The sequence below is a fragment of the Peromyscus leucopus genome, chromosome X (genome assembly GCF_004664715.2).
Source record: "Peromyscus leucopus breed LL Stock chromosome X, UCI_PerLeu_2.1, whole genome shotgun sequence".
NCBI classification, from domain to species: domain Eukaryota; kingdom Metazoa; phylum Chordata; class Mammalia; order Rodentia; family Cricetidae; genus Peromyscus; species Peromyscus leucopus.
This window is the reverse complement of record NC_051083.1, coordinates 64,261,510-64,286,113: the sequence shown is the minus strand read 5'-3', so window position 1 is coordinate 64,286,113 and position 24,604 is coordinate 64,261,510. Positions and strand designations below refer to the sequence as shown.

At 38.9% G+C, this 24,604-nt stretch overlaps 1 protein-coding gene across 1 annotated transcript in view; it reads left to right on the top strand.

Moving 5' to 3' along the window:
• The window catches only part of Zdhhc15 (zinc finger DHHC-type palmitoyltransferase 15), a 96,018-nt gene that overhangs the window by 56,541 nt on the left and 14,873 nt on the right, over nucleotides 1–24,604 (top strand). Inside the window, exons 5-10 of the mRNA XM_028891966.2 lie at nucleotides 1,498–1,567; nucleotides 3,156–3,188; nucleotides 3,902–4,022; nucleotides 8,881–9,013; nucleotides 10,770–10,896; nucleotides 14,425–14,528. Coding sequence (XP_028747799.1) covers nucleotides 1,498–1,567; nucleotides 3,156–3,188; nucleotides 3,902–4,022; nucleotides 8,881–9,013; nucleotides 10,770–10,896; nucleotides 14,425–14,528 — 588 coding nt within the window. The remainder of the gene's footprint in view (nucleotides 1–1,497; nucleotides 1,568–3,155; nucleotides 3,189–3,901; nucleotides 4,023–8,880; nucleotides 9,014–10,769; nucleotides 10,897–14,424; nucleotides 14,529–24,604) is intronic.

Here is a 24,604-nt window from a genome sequence, read left to right as displayed (position 1 = left end):
CTTTATAACCCAGGACCAGTACCCAAGGATAGCACTATCTACAGATAGCTGGGCCCTCACACATCTATCATCAATCAAGAAAATACTCCACAGACATGCCCACAGGCCAGTCTGATGGAAGTCATTTCTCAGTTCAGGTTCCCTCTTCCCAGTTGATTCCAGTTTGTATCAAGCTGACAGAAACTAACCAGCACACCAATTAAATGGACAAAACTAGCTATCAAGCCATTCAAAGAGCACAGAGATAATCACTAAAGACATAAAGAACTGTAAAGGCCATGAGATAGGCAATTTTACAAGGGCAGAGAGGTAGCCGATGTCACTGGAGCATAGAGAATAGACAGTGGTACAAAGGATGTTTGAAAAGTTAGGCAGAGGCCTCAAGCTATGATACAGAATTTGGATTTTATTCTTAACATCTTGGAAATTCACTGAGGGTCAAGTAGATAATAATATGATTTGATTTACTTTTTAATAAATCATCTAGCAACTCTGTATATTAAGTACTGTATGGAAGCAACAATGAAGGGCGAATGATCAATTATAGAACTATTGCAGGCATATACTGAGAAATGATACTCTGTTTTTCTTCCTCTCCTTCCCTTCCTCCCCCCCCCAACTATTCACACGTACACACAAACACTCATTAGCAGAAATGAACACAGGACTCTGCTGAATTTGCAGCCTATTGTGTTAAATCATTTTTATGTGCTCAATGCACACTTTAGAATTATTATTATATTTCTCAAATTATCTGTACCTTTATGTTTTAAACAATAATAATACTATTATACAATTATACATAGCAATACTGTATCAGTAAATGTAGAGAAAACTGAGAATAGTAATAAATGCCTTTAATTGGGAAAGAAAGAAGGAAGGAGGAGAGGATTCATATATATATGAATAGAAACCAAAACTAAGAAGTCAGAAAAACAACTGTACAGCTTAGAGCCATGCTATTCATTTGCTGTGTCATGGCCTTGATCATGGCACTTGATATGGCACAGGCTTCTGTTTCGTTATCTGTAAGATGAGAAATTCAACAAATTGTTCTAGCTAAAATGTCTCTTCTGTTCTCCAAATTGTTATCCTGAGAACCACATTCTTTATCATGTAGGAATTATATCTATCTTATACAGTCTAGCCTCTGGAAATAGGAGATTCTTATTTTCAGAGAGGAAAGTTGAAATAAACAGACTAAATGAGTTCCCGAATCACTGAAACAGTTGATAGTAGTTAGTTTATAATTCAAACCTTGTGGTCAGTTATCTATGAAACTTTTCTTCCTTCTTTCATTCCTTAAAGGTGGTCTTAAGACTGGTCCAACACACACACAAAAATTGCCTGCCACAATTTGCTATCTTTTTACCTTTTGCTTGGTAGCTTGAGATGCATAAGACATTCTGTAGCCCGTAACATCTATCCACAATCTAGTAAACAGTAGGGTCTTATATTGACCCTGCACTCTCACTAACTACCTTCTGTTTCCTCTAGCTGTACGGTTCTGTGACCGGTGCCATCTAATCAAGCCAGACCGCTGCCATCACTGTTCTGTCTGTGCTATGTAAGTGACAACTATACTTTCTCTGGGCTGATGCTGGCCACTGATGGTTGCCTAGACAACAAAATGACTGATCCTAACATGTAACCATGCCTAGATAAGAGCATTTCTTTTGAGGCATAATGAACACATGCCAAACACTTTCACAGGGGTGATAATCATTCTAGTCTAAAAATAGAAAACTAATATTGCATTCTCAAAAGAAACATTTTATTTTAAATGATTTCAGATTTATAGATTTATTGTGAAGAGAGTTCTCATATGTCCAACACCCACTTTCCCCTATTATTAATGTTCCATTAGTATGATGTATTTGTAAAATTAATAAACCAATATCAGGACATTGTTTTTCTTTGTATTCTATTGTAATATAGCTTAATTATAGAATGTGAAATATTCTATTAGTGAACCTCCATGTAATTTACAGCTTTTGCTATTCAAACCAATGCTATATAAATATCTTTGTCTAGATGTCATTTTATATATATATATATATGTGTGTGTGTGTGTGTGTGTGTGTGTGTGTGTGTGTGTGTGTATCTGTGTGTGTGTGTACCTGTTGGATGATTTATATATAACTTTTAAGTGGAATATACTTTTTAGATATCCTCACTTTCCCCCTAATACTCTCTTTCTGTTTCAAGATTCCATCCAGCATAGCACATTCCATTAAGTGATCATGTCTCTGTAGGTCCTCTAATCCATGACAATTTCCCAGACTTTACCTGGCTTTGATAACCTTTACAGTTTGGAGGATTAAGAATCAGATGATTTATACATTGTTCTTCAGTTAAAATTTGTTCACTCTTTCCTCATGATCATTATAATGGGGGAATGTGTAGCAGACCATGGAGCTAAAGTACTATTCTTATTACATGGTATCAAGGGTACATATAAACCTGACTTTTGACTACGGTGTGAATATTGAACATCTCTCTCAATTGATGTTTGTCAGGTGTTTCCAGTATAAAATTATCCTGTTATAAAGTTATAATTCCTCTCCCTGAAGGAAATAGATGCATAAATTATTTGGAATACATCTGCATTAGGAGATGTGTCCCTTCTGCCACGCTTATTTGTTTATTCAGTCATTTGAATCAATACAGAGGAAGAGATATTTATTTTCTATTTTGTGTTATTAACCAACATTGTATTTTACTTTGTCTCTCAAATAGTTCCAGGTTTGTAAAAACCCATTTTTGTGTTAAGTACCTATTCCACCCATATTTCTCTTACCTTTGATTCAAACATGAGCACATATTTCCCTTGTATTATTATTGAACTAAGTAAACAAAACTAAAGATGGCATCTTGAATTTTTTCACTGTATCGATCCTCTGGCGTTCCCTATCTCTTTCAAGATTGTATTTCTAGAGTTGTCACTTGCTGCAAGCATAATCTCATAATGTTGCTGGGATCATCCTGGGAGTAATTTAGGAGGCAGTAATTTTGGAGTTACCATAATGGAAGTCTGTAGATAGTTTTGCTGGAACTATGTAAAAAAAATACTGCAAACACCTTGAATTCAATTTTGAAGTGTTTCTTCATTTCCAGAGCCACACTTATCACACTGTATTTTGTCCTCTTTGCAGGTGTGTTTTAAAAATGGACCATCACTGCCCATGGTATTGTCCTTTTGATTCATTTCTATCCTCTAAAAGGGTCAGAGTTGTTTAATATACCCACTTTCCCAAGCAGAGTTGAAACATGCCCATTTTTTGCTGCCGTAATTCAGTGTACTTTGTACTTAGCCCCGGGGGTGGGGGGAGGAATAACATTTTAAAACAAAGATGAAAATATCAGTAAAGGTATGGTAGTGAGTCCCTGAGGTCACAAAGCTAATAGTCTCCTGTCCATTAACTTTAGCAATTGAGCACAGTAATGAAATACAGCACAAGTATTTCTCTTCTTCAACATCATGCAATTTGTTTCTGTTTCTAGCTGACTTGATTTTGAAATGTTAGAGATAGTTAAGTTCAGCGATTCTTCTATAAAAGTTGTGTGTCTGACCTAAAAAAACCAATGTGGAATCACCCAGTTACAAAGAGAGCACGTCAAAGTGTAGCTACTAACATGTTTTTAAGCAATGAAAATCTAGGTTTGCTTGGGTGTTTCAAGAGCCATTCTAAAGCTGTTAGGTAGTTCAGGTGACTCTGCTGGTAAATAAAAAGAGAAACAAGTGAGGTGTGAACTTGTTTTTACAGTCTGTTTCTATTAAGGAACCTCAGTCTCTGTAATGAAGCAGCAGGAGTCATGCGCCTCCTTTCCTTAGTCCACTTAAGTGTGTTCTCAGTCAATAGGTCCTGATTTCAAATTGCTTTTCTCTTCTTTTTTTTAGGGTTAATAACTGCATTGGATTTTCCAACTACAAATTTTTCCTTCAGTTCTTAGCTTATTCCGTTCTCTATTGCCTGTACATTGCGACAACAGTCTTCAGCTATTTCATCAAATACTGGAGAGTAAGTTTTTAAAAATCCTGATTGGTTCCCCCCAAAGTAAATGCATAGTCTCTCTAAATGAAGCACTCCTCACACTATATCCATTTGCATTTTGAAATACCTACTAATGAAGTTATCCGAAGGCAAGGCAGTAAAAACTAGTTTTCCATGTTGAATATTGTGAAGTTTAAGAAACCGTTGAGTAAAGAATCCAGTTAAACAAGCTTTGTGTCGTCTGTGACTCTCTTGCTAATGCTCAGGGAGAGTAACCGTTCTGCTGACCCACTCTTTAAAATCTATGTCTGTGCTTGAGTTTTAAAAACCCTTCTTATCAGCTATATATTTGGAAAAAAAAATGTTGAAGTTAATTACAAATCAATAGTTTCTTAAAACAAGAGAGAGAGAAAGAGAGAGAGTGAGTTAACAGGAATTAGAAAATACTTAGTAATTTCATGTTTAAATGGGAGCTGCAAAATTTCTGTTGGGAAGAAAGAGAAACTGACTTGCACTTAAAGCACAAAATGAAACAAGGAATCTCTTTTGCACTTTATGGGGTGGGTGGCGCTTTTGTTTTCTGAGACAGGGTTTCTCTGTGTAGCCCTGGCTATTCTGGAACTCTCTCTCTGTAGACCAGGCTGGCCTCTGTCTCTGTCTTGAGTTTTGGAACTGACTAAAGACATCTGCCACCACACCCACCCTCTCGTTTGAAAATGTCTGACAAACAGTGGGTTGAGAATTGAGAGAAGCAGGGCTAATACTGGCTAAGATCCAATGAAACAGATATTGATTCTAATAATTATCACAAAATCTCAAAAACAAAAAGCAACTTACTTTCATCTTTCTCCTACTTGGAGATATCAGTCCTATCCCATCTATTTTAAAAGATAAAGGTAGATTTTCCATTTGAATATGTGTATAGGTAAAATATCACGAAATATGTCCTTTGTCAACTTCAGCTGGTTAGACTCTCAAAGAAATCCCTTTCCTCTACTATTGTACAGTTATGAAAGTATCCACAGTGAGAGTTCTCTAAGCTGATGTGAATAGGAAAACACGAATGTGAGCAGAGCTACTGGTTATTACTTTAGAAAATTTGCAAAAGCCTTATATAACAGGTCTATCCCAGCTAAGCTGGAGCAGTAAAGCAGCAGGGAAAGATCAAAATCACATGGTCAGAATACAAATTATAAGGAACTAGAGAAAAGAAAAAGACAAGGCACTGAGAGGCTAAGTAGCTCAAAATATTTAAATTATGAATCAGTGCTTTATTCCTAGTAGTATAGAAAATTACACTTTCTATTCAACTTGATTAATCAGTTCAGATATTTAAGAATCAGGAGCTACATAATGGATATCAAAATTTCTAATTCAAACAATCTACAAGCAGAATGATGAGGTGTTCTCATGCATTTTCTTCAAATAGGAAACATTTCATCAAGCGACACATCTTGATATCTCTTCTTTGGCCCCTTTCCACAGCACAAGATCTATTCCCTATTCCTCAGGTTTCCATGACCTATTTGGCATTCCATCTGCATGCTGAGCTACTTCTATAAATATGAAGAAAATCTGCTGCATCCAATCAGCAGGGAAGTGTGAGCCTTGATCTTTCTTACATACCTTTCTTGATCCTTAACACAGTGGGCTACCATTTAATTGTGAGTCTTTACCTTTATCACAAAGTAAACAACATTGTATTTCACACATTTTGCCTTAGCTCCCCTAGCCAGCCCATAATCAAATACTGAAATTGAAGCCCGCTGCTGTATGCTTTACTTCACTGTTAAAAGATGATAACTGAATATAAATTCATCTCAAGAAATGTGCCAGAAGCACAAGCAAATCCACAACGAGCATGGCCTTGTTCTTTTCCTATCCCTTCATTGTTTCTCCTCCTCTCTAACCTAGCTTATGCCTGTCATTTGAGAGGGCATGAGGCCTGTCACAGCTTGTCCTTACACTGAAAAGGGCATTGACAATTGGGGAAATGGTTCTTTGCAGTCGCTCTGGCCTTAGGACCGCATTAGTATGGCTTAGGGATTGATGGCTTTCTGAGTTTAAATTGAGCCTCTTTTTAAAATAAAAAAGTAAACACTGCCATATATTTTTAAAGCCATATCAAAGAGACAAGCTGTGCTCCCAGGAACAGCAACGTCTATTGTATGATACTTTATGGTTCTTGAAGTATTTTTGTATCTATGATTTCATCTGATCCTCACTGCAACCCTGTGAAGTAGCCAAAGCAAAAGCTATTTGTCACATTCAAAGATGACAAAACTAAGGTTTACAGCAGTTAAGTGACATGCCAAAGATCACCTGGCTTGTAAATTTCGAAAGGAGAACTTGAACATAATTCTGCCCATAAGCCTCTGTGATCTTCCATGTACTATGCTTATGATGGTTCTGCTATAGATAGGCTTTAACTCTTAGAATAAAAGATTCAGAAGACCATCGCATCATTTCTTGCCTTTCAGTATTGAATTAAACAATTCTGCTCTCAATGGAGAGATTAATCTTTGCCTTTTGCAAAATTAATAATGCACACCTACCACGATAGGCTATGGACCTCTTTACAAAGGTGATAAATTATTATTTTAGAAACATAGTAATTATTATTTTACAAAAATTCATCTGAACTGTCTCTGATGATCATTGCTCTGAGGGGGTTTAGCTTGGTTATCTCCTGGAAATGCATTTTTGAACATAGAACTGCTTGCACAAGAAAAGTTGATATTGTGAACCCTATCAAAGTACAACACAGCAGATATTCTAAACCAGACAGACGAGTTCTGAAAGAGTGATGAGGAAAGGCTGGGAGCACAGCTACACAAGATGTGAGCAGACTTTCCTAACAACCTCACTTGCTCAGCCATTTCCTCTTGCCCATTTTAACAGAAAAAAGTAAAATCAATGTAAGTTCTAAGAACTTTAAACACATGCTCCGAAAGTAGAGATCATGAAATCAAAGTCTCAGTGAAGGTGAGAAGCATTACAAAGTACTATTTGAAATCTTACTAAGAACAGCAAAAACAAAAACAAAAAATAAAAGGAAAAAAATAACTATGAACCAAACTAATCCAATTTGGGTGCTTAGGTAAATATTTTGTGGAGGGAATATTTCAAGATGGAGAGTTTCAGATAAAGGCTCCTAAAAGTTGAAGTCCTTAAGGCAGCTATTTCCTGACTGTTCTGCCCTGTGCACCCAGACCACCCCTCAGCTGGGAGCATCTGATGCGCTTGCTTCCCCTTATCTTTATACTGCAAACATATCCGGACTGGAGGAGTTCTAGCATTTCCTTATGTCGAAATGAATAAAAATAGCCGAGGAGGAAAGAAGGCAATCTATAGTGTTTGAACTTAGCAAGTGTTGCCTCGCACTGACCTTCTGTAGCTGGAGTAGTGTAGGATTGTGCGGAAGTTGAGTTCCACTTCACTTCAGAATCGCTTTAACTTTATCACTGGAGGGCATCTGGAAATATCTCAAGCCAATTCGTCATGCCAAAACAATGGTCATTAAGGGAAAGGAGGAAATAAGCCATAATCATTCCTCCAGATGTTCATTCTAAACTTCAAAATGCTTTCCAAGGTTCTTTTCTGAAGACAAAATGTCACGTTATGCATGCTGTAGAACTTTAGAATATTCATTCTTCTCTAGAATTGCGTATCAAATATAAGCTGGTGCCACATGGAAAATATGTCCAAGTTAACTACAACAATCTTTAACTTCCTGCTTTTACAATTACCTGTAAAATCCTGCTTGATTTTCACTGTCCAAACGGCTACTCCACAGGATGTAGTATAACAGCACATTCTACATCAGCTGTTAAAAAAACAAACAAAATTTTCAACAGCTTTTAATTCAGGTCATGACTGCAGGTAAGACATTTTAAATTTCTGTGTTTTAACTTATATTCATCAGTCTTGCATTTTAAACACACATATGGCCAGAGAAACATGATGTGTAAAGAATACTAGTATAAAGAGCTGGATAAATGACTCAGTGGTTAAGAGCACTGACTGCCCTTGCAAAGGACCCAGGTTCAGTTCTCAGCTCCCACATGGCAGCTCACAGCCATCTACAACCCCAGTTCCAGGGGATCTTATGCCCTCTTCCGGCCTCTGTGAGCCCCAGACAAGCATGTAGTACACAAACATACATGAAGGCAACACATACACACATACACCCACACACTACAGCAAATATTTAAAAATAGGTCTTTCTCGTATGAGGTTTTGTTCAAAAAATAAAAGATTTCTATTATAGCCACCCTCAGACAATAGGATGAACAGTATTAACCTTATGATTCTCTAGACAGTGATTTGTAATTCTTAAGCTAAATGGAATATGGGCTCACACCAATTATGACCTGAGCATGCATATCCATTTTATATTATTCTATTCTAATTGATGCATTATATATTATACTTAAACAAGAATCCATTTTAAACTTTGTAAGCTAAGAACATACCTATAATAAGATATCAGGATCAACAATTTTGTAAAAATAAATAAGTAATAATCAGGACCTGCAAGTGGCTTGGCAGGCTAAAGTACTTGCCAAGAAGTCTGATGAGTTGAGTTCAATACCTGGAGTCTGCATAGTAGAGGGAGAGGACTGACTCCCACAAGTTGTCTTCTGACTTCCATACCTGCACATTTTGGCATGTGCATACACACACACACACACACACACACACACACACACACACACACACACAGACACACAGAGTAACTGTATGTAATAAAATTAAAGCTTACAAAATCTGTTTTTAAAATTGGAGCTGGATTTTTACTTGTGAGAAACTACTAATCTCTATAGCAAAAGTAGCCAAGCATTCCTACTTTAATGTTTTGTTTTGTTTATTGTTTCTTTTCTAGGGGGAACTGCCCAGTGTTCGCTCGAAGTTCCATGTCCTCTTTCTCCTCTTTGTGGCCTGCATGTTTTTTGTGAGCCTTGTGATTCTCTTTGGTTACCATTGTTGGCTTGTCAGCAGAAACAAAACTACCTTAGGTAAGACTGAATGTTAAGACTGGAAAATGCATATTAATGTATATTACTGTACCCTAAGGAGAGAAAAACTAATAGTAAAGTATTTTAGTTTTGGTGACACGCCGTTGCCTCCAAACTGAGACAGATGGAAATACATTTTCCTAAACTGGACAACAATAGTGAACAAAGCTTAGGGACTACACAGAGCATTCCTGAATCGAATCCCATAGAGAACCCAAAATGACCATAGTTCTTATAGTGCACACTGGGCAATACATCCCCAAACTCACATGTCTGACTTCTAAAAAGTATTCACATGAATAAATGAATTTCAGAGGGAAGAAGTGACACTAAATAGTGACAGACAATCTAATTGATGATGCATATCCCAAAACAGAGTCCTTAGAAATAATCCAAATGAATAACAAAAAATGAATGCAAAAATCCAGGCCATCAATATCTCTCAGCATGTAAGGGTGCTTGCCAGGAGCCTGACAACCTGAGTTCAAGCTCCAAAACCCACATGGTAGAAAGAGAGAATTGATTCTCACAACTTGTCCTCTGTCTTCCACACTCACACCATGTCATGCCCACATAGGTGTGTGCACATAAACACACACAAAATCAATCCATAAATTTTAAAAATGGAAATATATTTTTATAAAGAATCAAATTGATATTTCCAGTCAAATGAGGATATAAAAGGACCATACAAATGAGATATGCATATTAAATCTGCAGAAAATCAGGACACTAAATGACTTGGTTTTTTTCTTTTTTGCTGTCAATTAGTACTCTTAAGCTTGTTATATATAGAACGAAAGGATTGTAGTGCAATAATTACTTCATCTATGGTGAATGTTTATGTGGTCTACAAGTCAGTACACAAGGAATAAGAAGAAAGTGTTCAAGTGTTAAACGTTAACTAGGATGGATTAGATTCGAGAGGAATTTAGTGTAAAAGCCACTGCACTTTAAGAATTCATTTGCTAGGGAAGTCTTTGCACCCATTTTTCTAAATCAAATATATGTGTAGCACTTAGTACTTAGGGTAGTAAATTAGCACATTTGGTTGAGATAGCTACAAAAGTAGAAAAGTACTAAAAGCTTCATGATAACAGGGTCTGAAAACAAAGGACAAATGGGAAATGGTGAGATGCAGCCAGAGCCCAACAGTGAAAGTGTTTGCTTAATGGGATAAATGTGTGTCTAAAAATAATATGCACTAATGCGGCCCAATTCCTCATAGTCTTTGAGGTGATTACAGTTCACCCGTTGACATTTTGTCTGGAGTAAAACTAGGTTTTTTACATTGGAGTTTTCATTGTGAACATCTTCATTGCTGAAATGTTTCAAAACCAAATCAATGTCATTAGCATCTCTTCTGTGTCATTACTTTGGTCCCAGATCTACAGATGGAGACCATTTGGCTGTCGGTGCCACTTTGATTCAAATAAAGTACATTTACATCTATTCCTGCACTCCTTCGATTCAGCAGTCCAAAGACATGCTCCTTGTGAATGCTGTATTATTTTTGTCATTGTGTATTTACCCTGCCTTAAAAAACTAAGAGCACAAATTCCTCATTTTCAATAACAATTTTACTTTTTATTAAATAATTAAACTGAGTTTTCCTAGGCAATTTAGCGATAATTAAGAACGTGTACCTATGCTAAAACAGCAAAAGGGTAGCATAAATGAAGGCCACACTTTTGGAGGGATGTAAAATCATTATAGTGATGAAATGTATTCCTTTCTTTCTCCTGGACTGTCTTAGAGGCCTTTTGCACTCCAGTATTTACAAGCGGACCAGAGAAAAATGGGTTTAACCTTGGCTTCATCAAGAATATCCAGCAGGTGTTTGGTGATAATAAGAAGTTCTGGCTAATACCTATTGGGTCCAGGTAGGTAACTTACCACTGAAAGCAGCTAATGCCAAGCCGTGCATTAAAGCATCAAATTTATTTTTGAATGATTTTGTTTGAGAGTTTCGCACATTTATTTATAATGAATTTTAGTAACTTTCACACTCCATTCCCCTTTCTCATCCCCTCCTCTCTCCTGTTTGAACCCTTCTTCTCAACAAGTGTTCTACTTTCCTATCTTTTCGTGTGTTTCTCCCTCACTTAAATTGGTGTTGCTGGCACGTGCATGGGTGAGAGGCTATTTACTGGAGCAAGGACAATTTTTCAGTGGCTACACCACTGAAGAAAACAATACTTCTTTCCCCAACAATTGTCCCACAGAGAAGAATAGGGCCTTATAAGTTCATCCCCGATCTATGATGAAGTGGCAATGGGCTTAATATTGTGCAAGTCTTGTGTAGATAGCCATATCTTTGGTGAGTTCATGGGCGTAATGGCTGTGTCATGTCCAGAAGATAGCTTTCTGGTGCCCATTTCCCTACCCTCTAGCTCTGACCTTCTTTCTACCATTCCTTCCATGCTGTTCCCTAAGCTTTGGAGGGGTAATAGAGCTGTCTAATTTAGGGTGGAGTATGCTGCCATCACTTATTCTCACCCTCTTCACCAGTTATGGGTTTTTGCATTAACTACCTCCCATCTCAGAAGAAGCTTCTCTGATGAAGGCTGAGCATTCTCAATAGCAAATTAGACTCAATTTCTTTTTTATTTTAATTAAGAATTTTTTTATTCATTTTACACACCAATCACAGATCCCCCTCTTCCCTCCTCCCACCCCTCCAGCCTTCCCCCACAACCCACCCCTCATTCCCTCCTACAAGAAGGTAAGGCCTCCCATGGGGAGTCAGCAGATCCTGGTCCATTTAGTAGAGGCAGGTCGAGACAAGGTCTCACTATGTATCCCTGGTTGGTCTGGACTCACTATGTAGACCAAACTGGCCATGAACTTACTGCAATCCTCCTGATTCTTCCCCTTAACTGTTGGATTAAAAGCATGTGTCACCATAGCCTTCCGTAAATGCAGATTTGGTATCATCTAGTAGGTACAATATTCCCCAAGTTTCTCACTTCTGTTTGTATAAAGACAAATCATGAAGTAGAGGTATGAACAAATAAACACTTTCATGATTTGTTTGTGGAAAGGAAAATTGGCACCAATTGTTAGTAAATTTGACAATACATATTAAAAACATAAGAATAAACATATCAGCCAGGCGGTGGTAGCACACGCCTTTAATCCCAGCACTTGGGAGGCAGAGGCAGGTTGATCTCTGTGAGTTCGAGGCTAGCCTGGGCTACAGAGTGAGTTCCAGGAAAGGCTCCAAAGCTACACACACACACACACACACACACACACACGAATAAACATATCCATTATCCTAGTGGTTATATTTCTTGGAATGTACCCTAAAAATAGAGAATAAACTACACACAAAATGTTCTTCACAGTCTGGGCATGGCGATTCATACTTGTAATTTTAGCATTTGGAAGCTTAAGGAAAGAGAATCATGAATTTGACATCAGCCTTTGTCTACAGAGTGAGTTCCAGGACAGCCAGGGCTACACAGAGAAACCCTGTCTCAAAAAAAAAATGTATAGAGCTCAATGTCTATCTTCTGAGTGACTTTGTGACCCTGATGAAACCACCACAAACTATAGGAGCTCTAGAGCAGAGAATGTCTCAACCTTTTTATATCCTTTATGTTCACTGCTCAAACAGCACTATATTCATATTCTCTTGTTGGAAAAAAAACCCTTTGCTGGAGTCAGGTAATAATGAAGGTTAAATTTTCTCCTTCCCCCCTTGCTGTATCAATACTTCTCTATGCCAGTTAATGTTTTATAGGGTTGTTTGTTTAAGGTGTGGTATAGTCAACTCTTCTAGCTATAAATACCAAGACAAAATTTGTCAATGGTAACATTGATTAATAACTGTTAGCAGGAATCAGCTATATATACTCTGATCACACACTGAGACACACAAGCATTCAAACTCCATTACCACATCACTCTAGTATAAGAACAAAACCAAAAATCAAAGCCCATTCACTTACATAATCAGTGTTCTAACATTTTCGGAAGGGCAATATTAATAAAATCTATAAACTTTTTATTGGCAACATTCAAAAACAGGAGAAAAAGTACATATAGTATCAAATATATAATCTGAAAGTCATTCAAAGTTAAACTCAGAATGCATTCAGCTATATAGACTCAATTGTTGAAACTGTAATATTATCTGGCTAGGGCCACCATGATTCATGCCATGGCCTCCTATCTCTGAATGGCCAGAAATTAATTAGAGACATGCTCCAGATTACCATAGAGATCCACAAAGTAGCCTCACATGTAGATAATTGTCCCTAGAATTTATACTACAGAGATACCTTGCCATTTCTCTTTCCCATTCTATGTTACAAGTCAAATAAATAACAGGGTATAGGAGCATTCTCTTACCCTTCACAGCAGCTTTTCCCACTATATTTAGTGATGGTGAGTCTTCTCATCTCGCTTGAAAATGTAGAATCAAAGCAGTTTGATAATGGGATATAATTGGAACTATGATAGTTAAATGACATTTATGAAACTGTATATGCATATTACTATACTGGGCATTGTGGAAAGCAAGTTAAAGAATGTCTTGCCGGGCATTGGTGGCGCACACCTTTAATCCCAGCACTTGGGAGGCAGAGCCAGGCGGATCTCTGTGAGTTTGAGGCCAGCCTGGGCTACCAAGTGAGTTCCAGGAAAGGCGCAAAGCTACATAGAGAAACCCTGTCTCGAAAAACCAAAAAAAAAAAAAAAAGAATGTCTTACAAACAAAAATAGTCAGCATTGATACAGACAAACAAGACATGGAAATTGAGAGTAATGCAGCAAGGAGATGATAATATTTGGATGATGATAAGAGCTTATTTGACCATGGCTGTAGACAAAAGAACTAAGAATCCCCAAGTCTTGTGGTGTATAGCTCAGTGGTAGAATCCTTAAAGCAACACAACCCCAAAGCCATGATTATATCTCACTTCTAAGAAGATGATTACTGTCTCAAAAATTTATAGTAGATAGACATGATGACACACACCTATATTCCAGCCCTGAGGATACTGAGATAGGAGAGTACAAGTTCTGAATCAGCCTAGGCCACAAAATAAGACCTTGCCTGAGCTGGTGAGATGGTTTAGTAGATATAAATGTACTTACCACCAAACCTAACAACCTGAATTCAATCTCCAGGATCCACATGGTGAGAGAAGAGAACTTACTTCCATATTGTCCTCCACATATGCACCATACATATACATACATATATACACATTCTCTCTCTCTCTCTCTCTCTCTCTCTCTCTCTCTCTCTCTCTCTCTCTCGCTCTCGCTCTCGCTCTCGCTCTCGCTCTCGCTCTCGCTCTCTCTCTCCCTTATCCCTCCCTCCTTCTGTGTGTGATTAAATTTGAATAAAAAAGAAAGTTCGTGTCAGTTGTAAACTCGATACCTTTCTTTCCCACCAGCCCTGGTGATGGACACTCCTTCCCTATGAGGTCTATAAATGAGTCACAGAACCCACTGCTGGCAAATGAAGAACCCTGGGAAGACAACGAGGATGACAGTCGAGGTGAGTAGGCTCAGAAGAAACCCTTTTTTCTGCATGGCACACTCAACACTACATGATCTATCTTAATAAAACCATGCAGAGGCAGGCGGTGGTGGCACACGCCTTTAATCCACACAGGAAGCAGAGGCAGGTGGATCTCTGTAAGGTCAAGGCCAGTCTAGTCTACAGAGTGAGTTCCAGGATAGCCAGGGTTGTTGAACAAAGAAACCCTGTCTCAAGGAAAAAAATGTCCAAAGAGGTTTTGTTTTTTTTTTTTTGTTTTTTTTTCCTCTTTTGGAGCATTTTGTTTAATTTTTATTTTTTTTATATATATATTTTATTTTACAATACCATTCAGTTCTACATATCAGCCATGGGTTCCCCTATTCTCCCCCCTCCCACCCCCTCCCCTTACCCCAGCCTATCCTCCATTCCCACCTCCTCCAGGACAAGTCCTCCCCCGAGGACTGCAATCAACCTGGTAGGCTCAGTCCAGGGAGGTCCAGTGGATGAAAAAAATGTGGAATATATACACAATGGAGTACTACTCAGCAGAGAAAAACAATGAAAGCATGAAATTTGCAGGCAAATGGATGGAACTAGAAAAAAACATCCTGAGTGAGGTAACCCAAACCCAGAAAGACAGTTATGGTATGTACTCACTCATAGGTGGATTCTAGATATAAAATAAAGAACAATCAGACCACAACCCATAGAACTATAGAGGCTATATATATAGCATGGAGGTCCCTAGGATGACTGTGGCTTATAATAAATTTCAGTTTTACTCAATTATTGAAAAAAAATAGCCAAATGAATGGAAACCAAAGAGGTTTTTATAAGAATGACAACCTCATAAGTGCCCTCTGGGTTGAGGAGGTTAAGTATGGCAAGATTTGCTTAACAAATATGGGTGGCTAAGGTCACTATGTTAAGCAATGTTCTCTAGAAGAACAGAACCAATAAAATACATGTATATGTTACATATTATAAAGAGGATTTACTAGAACGGCTTACATGGTAGGGCCTGGATAGTCCAACGATGGCCAACCATATGATGGAGATGCGGGAGAACCCAGGAGCTGCTCAGTCCACAAAGCAGAAAGCTCAGCAGTCCCAGGCTGGTGCTGGAGGCCTGAAGATCCCTGCAGAGTCTCTGGTGTTGAGTCCACATGGGAGGGACGAGGAAGCTGCAGGCTGAAGTCAGGGGAGGATGGAAGCAGCAGTGATAGCTGTTCTCACTCAGAAGGAAGAGAGTGTGGCCAGGTGACACTGCTGCACATCTTTGCATCTGGGCCACCCCTTCAGAAGGTGCCATCCATTTTGAGAGCAAGTGTTCCCTCCTCAGCACATCATCTCTGCAAATACCTTCCCAGACATACCCAGAAGTTGGTTCTAAATCCCATCAAGTTGACAAATAAGACCAACCAGTGGATCAGAAGAGAAAGCTCAGCAGATAAAGTACTCGTCACACAAGTATGAGAATTGGGGGTTCAGATCCCCAGATCCAGTAAAAGCCAGGTGGGCTGGTTTGTGGTCCACCTGTAATCCCAATGCAGGAGGCAGAGATAGGAAATATCTGGAGTGAGCTGGCTAGAAAGATTAGCAGAAACATTGAGGTCCAGGTTCCTTGAGAGATCCTGCATCAATATACATGGTAGAGAGTGATCAAGAAGGACACCGAACATCAGTCTCTGCCCTGCACACAGGCATACACTCCTGCACACACATGCACTCCCACAATGCATACATGCATACACACATGAATACACACATACACATCCAAAAAAGAACCCACCTTTACAGAAGCATTAGATGGGAGCTTAAGCAGTTCCTTACTAGCTTCATTATGCCATGACTTCCAACTCTACAGATAAATCAGGGGACATAATAGACAGTACTGTGCAGATGAGTAAACAATCTTGCCACATAATCACTCATGGTATTTTACTTGACTGCAAAGTTTTACTTCCATCAATGGGCAACAGTTCACCTTTCTCTACCCTCCTTCATTTTGGTTCAGTTTTCTTTAAAATCATATACACTTTAGAATGGTATAAATACACTACAGAGTGAAAGGTGTGTGGGAGCAAACTTGTACATGCATCTAATAAGGGCAAAGGAAAAATTTAAAAAGAGAACTTTGCCCTCCCAATTTCTTCCATCAGATCATTAGGTCATCTTGAGACGTTTCAGGACGTTCTAAAGATAATATTCTCTTGTCATACATGTTCTATTCTTTGTCTCTGTCACTGTACCCTCTGCCGTGTCTTCCATCTTTGCAAATGTCGTTGATACCAGCCATCAGAGAGTAGATTTTAACAATTGTTGAAATAGAGCAGTAGCCGACAGCAATTTTCAAGTCGGGAATTTTAATAGTCACCATGACGTGAACCTGGGGTAAATGAAGCTGAATGAGGACATGAAAATCTTTCAAGTGAGGGCCAGATACAGAAGACAAGCTTTTGTAAATGTTCTCACAGTTACATCATCCAGGCCTGGGTTCTCTACCTGAAAATACTATCGTAAAAGAAAGCATGTTTGGGGTTGAAAAATGTCAAATCAGCCCTAAGCTTATAATTACAAAGGAAGATAATTCTTTTTTTTTAAAATTTTTTTATTCCAGCACCATTTGTTGAAGATGCTTTCTTTTTTCCATTGTACACTTTTGGCTTCTTTGTCAAAAATTATACGTTCATAGGTGTGCGGATTAATGTCAGGGTCTTTAATTTGATTCCATTGGTCCACATGTCGGTTTTTATGCCAATACCAAGCTGTTTTTATTACTGTAGCTCTATAGTAGAGCTTGAAGTCAGGGATCGTGATGCCTCCAGAGGTTGTTTTATTGTACAGGATTCTTTTGGCTATCCTGGGTTTTTTGTTTTTCCATATGAAGTTGAGTTTTATTCTTTCCAGGTCTGTGAAGAATTGTGTTGGTATTTTGATGGGGATTGTATTGAATCTGTAGATTGCTTTTGGTAAAATTGCCATTTTTACTATGTTATCCCTGCCTATCCATGAGCATGGGAGATCTTTGCATTTTCTGACATCTTCTTCAATTTCTTTTTTCAGGGACTTATCATATAGGTCCTTCACTTGCTTGGATAGTGTTACCCCAAGGTATTTTATGTCATTTGTGGCTATTGTAAAGGGTGATGTATCTCTGATTTCCTTCTCAGCTTCTTTGTCCATTGTATATAGGAGGGCTACTGATTTTTTTGAGTTGATCTTGTATCCTGCTATGTTGCTGATGGTGTTTATAAGATGTATCAGTTCCTTGGTGGAATCTTTGGGGTCACTCACATTTTACATGCCAACCACAGATTCCCTTCTCATCCCTCCTCCTGCTCCCCCGACCCCCGGCTTCCCTACCCTGACCCACCCGTCTCATCCCCTCCTCCAACAGGATTAGTTCTCCCATGGTGGGAACAGCTAATCCTGGTACATTCAACTGAGGCAGGACCGAGCCCCTCCCCACTTTCTCTGGGGTGAGCAAGGTATCGCACCATAGGTAATGGGATCCAGAAAGCCAGCTCATGCACCAGGGATAGATCTTCATCCCACTGTCAGGGCCCCTCAAACAGACCAAGCTACACAACTGTTTACCGTATACAGAGGGTCTAGTCCCGTCCCATGCAGGTTCCACAGCTGTTGACCTAAATTTTCGTGAGTTCCCACTAGCTTGGTTCAGTTGTCTCTGTAGATTTCCCCATCATGATCTTGACAACCCCCCCCTTGCTTCTTTAATCCCTTCTCCCTCTCTTCAACTGGATGCCCAGAGCTTGGCCTGGTGATTGGCCGTGGATCTCTGCATCTGCTTCCATCAGTTACTGGATGAAGGCTCTATGATGACAGCTAGGATATTCACCAATCCGATTACCAGGGTAGGCCACCTCAACTGAAGAATGCTCTATGATGACAGTTAGTATATTCACCAATCCAATTACCAGGGTAGGCCACCTCAACTGAAGAATGGATAAAGAAAATGTGGCACATATACACAGTGGAGTATTACTCAGCTGTAAAAAACAATGGCATCATGAAATTTGGAGGCAAATGGATGGAACTAGAAAATATCATCCTGAGTGAGGTAACACAGACTCAGAAAGACAAACATGGTATGTACTCACTCATAAGTGGATACTAGATGTAAATCAAAGGTTAATCAGACTACAACCCACAGATCCAGAGTAGCTAGGAAGTAAGGAGGACCCTAAGAGGGATGCATGGATCACCTTGGGAAGGGGAAGCAGAGGAGATCCTGATGGATAAACTGGGGATGGGGGGGAATAGAAGGGAGGGGATGATGGATGAGAATATGAGGGAATGAGATAGATGAGCTGGAGAAGGGATGGAGTAGGAGAGCAATAAAGAGATATCTTGATAGAGGGAGACTTATGGGGTTAGGGAAAAGCCTGGTCCTAGGGAAATTTCCAGGAATCCATAAGGACGAACTCAGATTAGACTACTAGCAATACTGGTGAGGGTGCTTGAAGAAGGTAATTCTTGCCCAGCCAAAGAATTTCCGCGCGCGCGCGCGCGCGCGCGCGCGCACACACACACACACACACACACACACACTTCTTTTACTCCCCTGCTTACTATGAGAAGCTGGCTATGTTTTGATGTGCCATCCTCCTGCCATTAGTCCCTCTGAACAGACATTAACTTTTAGCAATCTATCTCAGAAGATGGGAATTCTTATTTTGGTATTGACTCTTTCCAACAGAAATTAAAGACATACCTAATCTCAAATTTGCTTGAAATAATTCCATAATAAAAAAAAAACAGTTCATATGTGAGCCTTATATTGTCAAGCAGAACACTTAAAAGATACATGTAGTGCCACATCACATGGAAATTACTTTGGAGGGGATCGGTAGATGGCTTAGTTGGTAAAGTGCTTTCCACACAAGCATGAAAACCTGAGTTCCAATCTCCAGCGTTTTACTTTATTCTGTGGACGTAGGTGTGCTAACCATAGTGTTTGCACAGAAATCAGAAACTGCCGTGGGTTTGGTTCTCTTGCCGCTCTGGCATGAGTTCCAGGGGTTATATGCAGGTTGCCTGGTTTGCACCACTGCCTTTACCCACTGAATCATCTCCCCACTCGAGACATTACCTTTTTGGAGCGGCCTCTAATTCTGGTCTTTTTCAAATATACTCGGTTATACTTTTTTATATAATTTCATATTTTATCAAATATTTTTATACTTTTTCATCCTTTGACTTTAATAATCATGTTGTGTAGACACTAATATTTTATAATTAATGAAAGTGAGGATAGAAGATATTAACTAACTCATCCAATATCACATAACATGAATCAGATGGTGCTTGGAATCAAATGAAGGTATTCTGATTCTAAATTCTGAGATTTTTTGCAATATCATGGTATGTCTGTCTTTTGGAAGAATAAATATGAGACATGGTGCTGTGATTTAGTGCCATCTTGTTCTCTGAAGCATCCAACTTCTTCTAAAGTCAGAACATACACCACAGACCACAAGCCTCTTTTAACTTTTTAAAGATCACTATGGCAACTTCCATAAATGAGATTTGAACCCATTCTTACATCTAACAACTTTATTATATAATGGTACTTTTCTCTAGTACACGTTTTCAAGTGCACTGTTTGTTCAGTTAGCGCTGTTATCCTCAGTCTTCTGTGTATGCTCATATACAAACTGTTCGTGTATTTTTTTAACAGTGCTTTAATCAGTTCCTTGGATTTTTTTTCTTATTTTAGTTTTTTGAGACAAGGTTTCCCTATGTAGCCCTGGCTGTCCCAGAACTCACTCTGTAGACCAGGCTGGGCTTGAACTCAGAGATCCACCTGCCTCTACCTTCCAAGTGCTGGGATTAAAGGCGTGTGCCACCACTGCCCAGAAAATTCTTTTATAAATTCATGCACTGTATTTTGAGAACACTCATCCCCAGTTCCATAACGACCCTGTCCACCCTCCCAGCCCTTCCTACCTAACTTTGAGTCCATGCTCTTTCAACAATTACAATCCCAAGAAATGCGCTGTAAGTTAAAATTACATTTCAGTCCCCTTTAGAAATTATGTCAGGATTAATTGCTAACCAATAATATAATGTTTGCTATACATTATGTATTTATTAATAGCACAATGTAAAATACTCAATGTATAAATGTATAAAATAATAAAATCGGGCAACAGCAACTTGGTAAGTGAAAGTGTTATGTTAAAGCCAGGAAAAGTTTATCTTCTTTGAAATCCCTACCCTAATTTCATACAGTAAAGTACTAAGTTCAAAAAACACATCGATGAAAGCATTTAAATAGGTTTCTCTGGAGAGGGTTTTTAAAATAAAGTATTTAATTAATGCACAAATACACAGAAGACGCACAAATGAGTATGCATATCTGTGTAATTTTCTGCAGAGATTTAACAGGCATCTTTTAAAAAGATTTTTTGAGAGACTTGGAGTTGCATTTTAGCTTTTTGAGGAAGTGATCCAGAAATGTCTGTTACATTATTGCTTTTTTTCATTATAAAATTTCCTATAGCTTACATTAAAAAATTAGAGATGACAATAAAAGTCTTTATACTAATCTATTCCAAATGGAACCATTTCCTCCAAATTGGATGGATGGTGTCTACAACCCTGCCTATTGTGTCATGAATAATAAAGTGGGCATGATTATCAAAGATGCTGAAATGCAAACTGCCGTAAGCCAGCACCAACCTGAATGTAAAAATGATATTGAAAAAACTCCATGGCTTTCTCAAAGGATGGAAGTCTAACCTCTTAGTATTTTCTGATGGAACTGATTTCTTAATATGTTTTTTCTTTATGGCTCTGGTGCCTTTCCAAATGTTCTTTGTTCTTTTTTCGTTTCAGTAAGTAACAAAGCCTGTGCCATTTTCCAACACTAGCCTTTTTCACATTAGTAGCTGAACACTTTGATCATGAATGTTTGTTGGAGGTGCAGCATCTGTGGAAATTCGGGGAAAATAGCTCCAGTCAATATTCTGTAGATAGTGAAGTTAACAGAGATGTTGGCAGAGACTTCAGCAGCAGAGCTATGGCTGTTTCTGCCTGTGAAGTCTGATAGTTTTCTGCCACTGTAAGAAAATATCTGAGATAATCAACTTAAAGAGAACAGGTATATGGAAGTCTCCACTCTATGATCAGTTGGTTCTATTGCTTTAGACTGCTAACAAGGACATCCATAATGATGGCAGTCTGCCATTGAGAAATACCACTCCCTTCATAACCCTGAAGCAAAATAAAGAGTAAGGAACTGGGACCCACATACTCCCTCAAAGGTATGCCCCCCCCAACCTAAAAACTTCCCAATGGGCCTCAGCTCTATAAGATTCTGACACCTCCCAATAGTGAGTGCCACCCTATGGGCTAAGACTTTTAGCACATGAGCCTTTAGGGAACATTAAAGATTCAGACTATAGCACAAAAGAACAAGTTACTTTTTCATTTTTACTGTAAAAATGTGAGGTATCCAAAACAGTGCTTTTGCATACATACATGCAGTGGAGTGGTGACTGTACATACATCATCCCCAAACACTGTTGACCTGCATAGTCTGGTAGTCCGCATGCTGCCCTTCCAGTCTCCACGTTCTCTCTATACTGGCCACTCTGTATGCTTTGGTCTATACCTCTTCATGCCACCTCACCTTCTGCTGCCTCGGGAACTACTGTTCCATTCTGTTGGCATATATTTGACTCCTTTTTAAATTTCTCCCTATCAGAAAGATCATCCACTGCTGTTTTTCTGTGTCCACCTTAATGGCATCCATTTTGTTGTAAATGGGAGAAGTCACTTCTGTCTTAAAGATGAATAATAATATGGAGTGTGTGTGTGTAAGTGTGTGTGTGTGTGTTCCATTTTGAATTTTTAAAGAAACCTCTATATCAGTTGTAACAATTTGCATTCCCAGCAACAATAAATGAAGGTAGCCTTTTCTCTACATTCTCACCAATAGTTTTCATTTTTGACATATTTGTGGGTCTGGGATTAAATATAGGACCATGACCTTGCTAGGCAAGCATTCTGCCACTGAAGCACATCATAGCCCTGTCGTTTGACTTTTTTTAAATGTGGTTATTCATTTTTTAAATTTTTTATTCATTTTACATACCAACCACAGATTCCCCTCTCATCCCTCCTCCTGCTCCCTCTCCCCCCCCCCTTTATCCCCTCCTCCAACAAGGTAAGTTCTCCCATGTGGGGACAGCTAAGCCTGGTACATTCAGTTGAGGTAGGTCCAAGCCCCTCCCCCCTGCATCAAGGCTGCTCAAGGTGTCCCACCATAGGTAATGAGATCCAGAAAGCCAGATAATGCACCAGGGGTAGATCCTGATCACCCTGCCAGGGGGCCCTGAAACAGACTCTGCTACACAACTGTGTCCCGTATGCAGAGGGTCTAGTCCAGTCCCATGCAGGTTCCACAGCTGTCCATCTAAAGTTCGTGAGTTCCTATGAACTCGGTTCAGTTGTCTCTGTAGATTTCCCCATCATGATCTTGATCCCCCTTGCTCATATAATCCCGCTTCCTTCTCTTCAACTGGACTCCTGGAGCTCAGCCTGGTTGGCTGTGGATCTCTGCATCTGTTTCCATCAGTTACTAGATGAAGGCTCTATGATGACAGGGTATTCACCAACCTGATTACCAGGGTAGGCCAATTCAGGCACCCTGACCACTATTGCTAGTAGTCTAATCTGGGGTTTTCCTTGTGGATTCCTGGGAATTTCCCTGGCACCAGGTTTCTCCCTTACTTCATAATGGCTCCCTCTATCAAGATATCTCTTTCATTGCTCTCCCTCTCCGTCCCTCCCCTAGTTTGACCATCAAGCATGTGGAAATGGGATGGTTGTTTGACTTTTTTTTTTTTTGGTTTTTCAAGACAGGGTTTCTCTGTGTAGGTTTCCTGGAACTCACTTGGTAGCCCAGGCTGGCCTCGAACTCACAGAGATCTGCCTGGCTCTCCCTCCCAAGTGCTGGGATAAAAGGCGTCCGCCGCCGCCGCCGCCGCCGCCGCCGCCGCCACCACCACCCAGCTTGTTTGACTTTTTTTTTTTTTTTTGTTTGTTTTTTTTTTTGTTTTTTCAAGACAGGGTTTCTTTATGTAGTTTTGCGCCTTTCCTGGAACTCACTCTGTAGCCCAGGCTGGCCTTGAACTCACAGAGATCCGCCTGCCTCTGCCTCCCAATCGTTTGACTTTTTTATAACAGCCGTCCTAACAGATATGAGGTAGCCTCTCATGGTGCTTTTGATTTTCATGCTCATGACCATTAAGGATTTTAGCACTTTTTCAAATACTTGTGTCATCTTGGGGAAAATGTCTATTTATGTAGTTTAATCATTTTAAATTCAGATATTTGTTGGCATTGGCTACTGGTCTGAATTTCTTAATATAATTTGCTTATTGAATACTTGTCAGATTTGTGGTTCACAGTTATTTTCTCCTGTTCTATAGGTTGCTTTTTCATTTTGTTATTTTTGCTGTGAACAGGCTTTTTGGTTTGATAAACTCCCATTTATGTATTGTTTATTTATTTCTAGTGTCATATTTAAAAATCATTAAGACATTTCCCCTGTGTTTGTGGTAGTTTTATAATTCCAGATGTATTAATGACACCCTGTTTAAAACAATTGATAGTATATGCTTAGATTTCGTTCTGGACTGTTCTTTTGTTCCATTGTCCTATGTGTCTGCCTTTATGTGAGTTCTATTTTGTTTTTTATTATCATCGGTTTGTAATACAGTTTAAGATGCAGTAGTATGCTGCCTTCAATTTTGTTTATCTTTATTAGGATTTTCTGGCTATTTACAATCTTTTATAGTTCTTTATAATTTTTTAATTTTATTTATGCAAAAAACCCATTGTAATATTGATCCGGATTGTGTTAAATATATAAGTTAATTTTGGTAGCATGAACATATTAACCATGTTGGTTCTTCCAATTTATGAACACAAGATATATTTCCATTTATTTGTGTCCTCCTCAGTTTCTTATGCCATTGTTTTATAGGTTTTTATATGTGTCTTTACTTCCTTGGTTATGTTTATTCTATCTCTCTGTTGAGCTCTGGCACTTTAGA